This window comes from Sus scrofa, chromosome 2, assembly GCF_054392235.1.
Source record: "Sus scrofa isolate SSC_HxYL_T2T_F1_AM1 chromosome 2, Sscrofa_HxYL_maternal_Yorkshire_Landrace_v2.0, whole genome shotgun sequence".
NCBI classification, from domain to species: domain Eukaryota; kingdom Metazoa; phylum Chordata; class Mammalia; order Artiodactyla; family Suidae; genus Sus; species Sus scrofa.
This window is the reverse complement of record NC_139384.1, coordinates 66669809-66676899: the sequence shown is the minus strand read 5'-3', so window position 1 is coordinate 66676899 and position 7091 is coordinate 66669809. Positions and strand designations below refer to the sequence as shown.

The window sequence follows — 7091 nt, the reverse complement described above, 5'->3', positions numbered from 1 at the left end:
GAGTGTCAAATGATGCAACTGACATCAGCTTAATCTCTAAAATATACAAACAGCTTATACAACTCAACAGCAAAAAAGCCAACAACCCAATGGAAAAATGGGCAAAAGGCCTGAATAGACTGTTCTCCAAGGAAGATGTACAGATGGCCAACAAGCACATGAAACAGTGCTCAACATCCCTGATTATTAGAGAAATGCAAATCAAAACTACCACAAGATACCACCTCACACCAGTCAGAATGGCCCTCATTCATAAGTCCACAAATAACAAGTGCTGGAGGGGGTGTGGAGAAAAGGGAACCCTCCTGCACTGTTGGTGGGAATGTAAGCTGTTACCACCACTATGGAGAACAGTATGCAGGTACCTTAGAAAATTATACATAGAACTACCATATGACCCAGCAATCCCATTCTGGGGCATATATCTGGACAAAACTTTCCTTAAAAAAGACACACGCACTCGCATTGTCATTGCAGCACTGTTCACAATAGCTGAGACATGGGAACAACCCAAATGTCCAATGACAGATGATGGGATTAGGAAGATGTGGTATATATACACAATGGAATACCACTCAGCCATAAAAAAAGAATGACATAATGCCATTTGCAGCAACATGGATGGAGCTAGAGAGTCTCATCCTGAGTGAAGTAAGTCAGAAAGATAAAGACAAATAATATATGATATCATTTATATCTGGAATGTAATATATGGCACAAATGAAGCTTTCCACAGAAAAGAAAATCATGTACTTGGAAAATAGACTTGCGGTTGCCCAGGGGGAGGGAGTGGGAGTGATGGGTAGCTTGGGGTTAACAGATGCAAACTCTTGCTTTTGGAATGAATTAACAATGAGATTCTGCTGTGTAGCACTGAGAACTATGTCTAGTTACTTACAATGGAGCATGACAATGGGAGAAAAAAATTATGTATTCATGATTGTATGACTGGGTCCCCATGCTGTACAGTGGGAAAAAAGTGTGTTGAGGGAAATACAATAAAAAATTTAAAAAAATGAAAAGATACATGAACCAGTGTTCGTAGCAGCATTATTTACAATAGCCAAAATATGGAAGCAAACTTAGCATCCATGAACAGCTTAATGGATAAAGACGTGGTATGTGATGTATGTATATATATATATATACACAGTGGAAGATTCCTCAGCCCCTCCCAAAATTATTATTTTGCCATTTTAAACAATATGACTGGACTTGGAGCATATTATGCTTTTTGAAGTAAGTCAGACATAGAAAGGACAATAGTGTATGTTTTCATTTATTTGTGGAATCTAAAAAATAAAACAAAAATGAATAAAAACAAAACAGGCACAGACTCAAAGACAGAGAACAAACTAGTGATTACCAGTTGAGAGAGCTGTAGGAGATTTAATATAAGGAAAGAGGGTTAAGAGGTACAAACTACTAGGTATCAAGTAATTAAGATAAAAGGAAGGGACATACAGCACAGAGAATATAGACAATATTTTACAATGACTTTTAGTGGAATATAATCTATAATTGTATTGAATTGCTACTTTGTACACCTGAAACCAATATATTGATATAAATCAATTGCAGTTGAATTTTTTTAAAGATAGTATTTAAATTTTGTCTAATTTTTCTATAATATGAATTTCATCTTGAGTGAAATAGAGTTTAATTGAGCTTATGATTTAGATTTTTGTTTGCTTTGAGCCTCCTTTCTCAAAGAAAGATTTAGCTTTTTATGTTATTATTATTTTTGGCTCTCTTAGCATATCCTCTGGCAAAAATATGTGCCAACCTCCCTACTGTTCTCAGTAGCTGGTGAATATTTCTTTCCAGGCTTCTGGTGCTGTATCCTTAAATATGTTTTAAAGTGAGAATTCAGAGTTGTTGCCCTTATATTGTCGGGATTATTATAGATCTAACTGGCTCCTCATTCAGAGATCTGTGAGTTATCTTACTGGACATCGTAGAGAGGCTAGGCTGTGAAAGTCCCTCTTTTTCCGTGTGGCATCCTGCTGTATGAACCTTCCTCTACTCTCCTTTTTCCTGCCCAGTATTTAGTGATGTCCTCTTAGTTCCCAAGGACCAAATTGTGATGCTCCTGTATGGTTGCTCATCCAGCCTGTACTCAAGGTTCACTTAATCTCCATCCCAACTCAAAGCTCAGCCATCCTCTCTGGAACAGAGCTGCTGAGTGGCTGCTTCTCTGAATGAGTTTCCCATCCAGCCTTATGGTCATGCTATGGCTCTCCTTAAAACCTCCTTTGGGGACCTGTGGTCATTTGAATTCCCAGTCTCGGCATTAAATCTGTCTTAGGCATCTCCATGACTTAATTTCTGATCTCTTCTTGACAGCAACCATGAAATGGGGCCATTCTTGATACCACACCATACCTTGAGTGCATGTACATGAGTATATTTTGCATATTTAGCAATTTTTTTTCTATTTTTAAATTTTTTATATTTGGCCACAGCTGCAGCATGTGGAAGTTCCTGGGCCAAGGATCAAACACATGCCACAGCAGCAAACTGAGCCACTGTCAGGGACAATGCTGGATCCTTAACCTGCTGAACCATGTGAGAATTCCACTATTTTCATTGAGGTATATTTCATTTGAAATGTTCTAATTTTTGTTGTACAGAAAAGTGGCTTAATTGTATACATATGTACATTCTTTTTTAATATTCCTTTCCACAATGTCAAATCCCTTTATCACAGGAAATTGGATAGGGTCACCTGTGTTATAGAGCAGTGCCTCGTGATTTACCATTATAAATGTAATAGTTTGCATCTGTTACCTCCAAACTAAATGAAAGAGTTTGCATCTACTAACCCCCAAGTCCCAGTCCATCTCTCTCTCTTCCCTCTCCCTTGGCAACCATGGGTCTGTCTCTGTTTTGTAGATAGGTTCATTTGTGCCATATATTAGATTCCACATATGAGTGATATCATATGGTATTTGTCTCACTTAATGTGAGAATCTCTAGCTGCATCCATGTTTCTGGAAATGGCATTATTTCATTCTTTTTATGGCTGAGTAGTATTTCATTGTATATATGTACCACAGCTTCTTAATTCATTCATCTGTTGATGGACATCTAGATAGTTTCCAAGTATTAGCTATTGTGAATAGTGCTTCAATGAAAGCAGGGGTGCAAGTATCCTTTTGAATCATTGTTTTTTCCAGGTTAATGCCCAGGAGTGGGATTACTGGATCACATGGTAATTCTATTTTTAATTTTCTGAGGAAACTCCACGCTGTTTTCCATAATGGTAATGGTAACTTACATTCCCAACAACAGGCTATGAAGTTTCCCTTTTCTCCATACTCTCTCTAGCACTTATTATTTGGAGACTTTTTAATGATGGCCAGTCTGACTGGTATGAGGTGTTATCTCACTGTAGTTTTGATTTGTCTTTCTCTAATAATTGTGATGTTGAACATCTTTTTAATGTGCCTGCTGGCCATCTGTATGTCTTCTTTGGAGAAATGTCTATTTAGGTCTTCTACCAATTTTTAGATTAGGTTGTTTTGTTGTTGTTGTTGTTGTTGTTGTTGTTTGTGTATTTTGGAGATTAAGCCATAGTTGGTTGCATCTTTTGCAAATACTTTCTCCAATTCCGTAGGTTGTCTTTTCATTCTGTTTATGATTTCCTTCTCTGTACAAAAGTTTATAAGTTTGGTTAGATACCATTTGTTCATTTTTTTTTGTATCTCAGCCTTGGGAGACCAATCTAAGAAAATACTGGTATGATTAATGTCAGAGACTGTTTTCTTTATACTCTCTTCTAGGCATTTTATGGTGTCATGTCATATGTTAACATCTTTAAGCTATTTTGGGTTTATTTTTGTGCATAGTGTGAGGGTGTGTCCTAACTTCATTGATTTACAGGCAGCTCTCTATTTTTCTACAACACTTGCTGAAAAGACTTTCTTCTTCACATTTTATATTCTTGCCTCCTTTGCCAAAGATTAATTGATTGTAGGTCTGTTGGTTTCTATTCTGTTCCATCAATCCATATGTCTGTTATTGAACCAACACAACACTGTTTTGATTACTGTAGCTTTGTAGAACTGTCCAAAGTCTGGGAGAGTTATGCCTCTTGTTCCACTCCCCAGGATTGTTTTTGCAGTTGTTGCTCTTTTATAGTTCCATATAAATTTTTGGATTACTTGTTCTACTTCTGAGGAAAATGTCATGGGTAATTTGATAGGGATCACATTGAAACTGTAGAATCAAACTAAATAACCATCATTCCTAAGTTTCTCTGTGTCACAGACCGGGTTTCTCAGAAGGAAAGCGAGACAGGTTTTGTATGAAAAAGTTTCATTAGAGAGTGCTCCAAGGATGAAAACTTTGGTAGGGAAAGGGAGTTAAGGAAGCAAAACTGGATACAGGGAGAAGTTTTCTGCAATTCCTCAGATGATCCTGTGGAGAGGCTAGAGCTGGGGGGCTCTGGAACTGGGATGGCCCTTCAGGGTCAAACTGAGGCAAGGCCATCAAATGTTTGTACCCTCCATTAACAAGTCATGGGATCCAGGCAGCTTCCCAAGGAGAAATGTGGATTTGGGCCAGGTGCCTCTCCTCAGCCTTAGGAAATTTTTGAAAAACACGCAGCTCAGAGTTTTCACCCACCAATTTCCTAGCATTTTATAGCTAAAGGATATGTGTCCAGGAGGCTCAGCTTCACCCCACATTGCCCACATTCAGCAATGGACATGAAAGATTGAATTGAAGTGTTAATCTGATTATCTCTGGCCAGAGATGACTTTTATTTTCAGTAGGGCATATTTGTATCTTCTCCAAAATACAGTTAATTAAGCCAGATTTCAAGTGCCCAGCACTATATTATATATATAGCAGCACTGAAAAACTAGCCCTGTCCCCCACCACATAAACAATTCCTCAGGAATTTCCTGAGAGCACCAGAAACTTCCTTATTTCTCAGGCTATAGATAAGTGGGTTGAGCATAGGAGTGATCATGGTATAAAAGGCAGAGACCACTTTGTCTTGTTTGGAGGAGTGATAGGTCTGGGGCTGCATGTAGGCAAACATGGCAGCCCCATAGAAGAGAGACACTACAGCCATGTGGGAGGAGCATGTAGCAAAGGCCTTCTTCCGACCTTCAGCAGAGCGCATGTGGAACACAGTCACCAGGATCAGCAGGTAGGAGACAGAGATGACAGAGAAGGGCAGGAGCAGCATGAGTACACAGCACACATAGATCATAGTCTCATAGAAGGAAGTGTCAGCACAGGCCAGCTTAAGAACTGCAGGGATATCACAGAAGAAGTGATCAATTTCCTGGGATCCACAGTAGGGAAGGCTCAGGGTATAGATGGCCTGAATCAACCCATCCACCAGGCCAAAGAGCCAAGACCACGCCACCATGAGCCAGCAGACACGGCGGCTCATGACCACTGAGTACCTCAGTGGGTTGCTGATGGCCACATAGCGATCATAGGCCATGAAAGCCAGCAGGAAGCACTCATCCCCAAGAAGGGTGACAAAGAACAGGATCTGGAGGCCACAACCTGTGAAGGAGATGGAGCCACTGCCCAGAAGGAAGTCAATGGCCATCCGTGGCACAATGGTGGAGATGAGCATGAGGTCCATGAGTGACAGCCAGCTGAGGAAGAAGTACATGGGGATGTGCAGGCGAGAGTCAATGTTGATGAGGAGGATCATGAGCCCATTGCCAGAGAGAGCCACCAGAAACATGACCATGATGATGGAGAAGAGGAGGAGGTGCAGGGGTGAGTGGGTGAAGAGTCCCAGGAGGATGAAGTGAGAGATGAATGTCTTATTTCCCATCAAGGCCATTATTCCTGCAGAGGGATGGACCAGACAGAGGGTTGGGATCTGAAGCTTGAGGTTTAGGTTTAGCACCATAATACTGAAGCCATTGCAACTTTTTCTAATGTGTTGCCCTCTTTAAATGTTTGGTTTAGAACAAAATATGGGGCCTCTTTAGGAAAAAGAATCTCTGACAAAGATGTAGACTGTCTTTGTTGCTGATGATTTAACTTGTAGGACATTCTGCACGTAATTGAGAAGAAAATGTTAAGTCATTTTTACTGAAGTGGGCACTTATCTGCCTCTGATAGGTTGGGTCCATCTCCATCCCACATAGTTGCTTCTTTTACAAAGCTCTAGGCCAGTCTCAGGGATTTAATTTTTCAGGAAAAAGTACTAAATGGGCAAAGGCATTTACTGACTGTGTGAACTGACGTTTACATAACCCTTTCTGAACCTCAGTTTTCTCATCTTAAATTGGGATAACAACTATGTAATAAAGTGATAATAAAGATTGAATGTGACAACATCAACAATACCCAGTAGTACAGAATTGAAGACAGCTGACATTATGTGATAATCCCAAGAAATTATTCATATCACTTTCTACCTTCCACTAGCACAAAATAGCCATTTTGGTTTTCCCACTCTCTTTGGAGAGGTTACTTTGTGATCTATCCTCACAAATGTCCTTTTTCCACTTTTTACCCTGCCTTGCTCAATTTTTACTATTTTTGATGCCCTCTTCAATTTTATTTTGTTGTTTCTGCTTTCAGCTATCTCAGCTTCATCCAACATAGACTGCATTTCTGCTATCAATCTATTTTCTGCTTTTGACTGACTTCTGAGAAAATCCTAACTCTACACTGTTATTTCCAAGTTACAGGTGTCCTGTTGGGAATTTAATTGGGATCACATGAATAAAGTTCTTTAACTGAATCACTTTGTTGTGCAGCAGAAATTATTAAAACATTGTAAATCAACAGTACTTCAATAAAACTTTTAAAATGAAATAAATATAATTAGATTTAAATATTACAATTTAAAATCTATGTTTTACTTGGAATTGATGGAGAATGGGGCTCTACTGTACATCACATGGAACTGTATGTGTTTGGGTCATTCTGCTGCACAACAGAAACTGAAAAAACATTGTAAATCAACTACACATTAATAAAAAATTTTTAAAAGGAAAAAAAATTCTATGAGAAAAGAAGAGCTGTTCAATAAACAGTTTGGTACAACTGTTGACACATTTTTGAAAAATAAAAATTAAGTCACTGATTATACAACTCACAAA

General features: G+C 38.9%; 1 protein-coding gene across 1 annotated transcript; it reads right to left on the bottom strand.

Moving 5' to 3' along the window:
• Positions 1–4867: 4867 nt before the first annotated feature.
• On the bottom strand, positions 4868–5836 carry LOC110259613 (olfactory receptor 2V1-like). The gene has a single exon (XM_021085090.2). It carries the CDS (start codon positions 5816–5818, stop codon positions 4868–4870), a length of 951 nt encoding a protein of 316 aa, XP_020940749.1. The 5' UTR covers positions 5819–5836.
• Positions 5837–7091: the final 1255 nt, after the last annotated feature.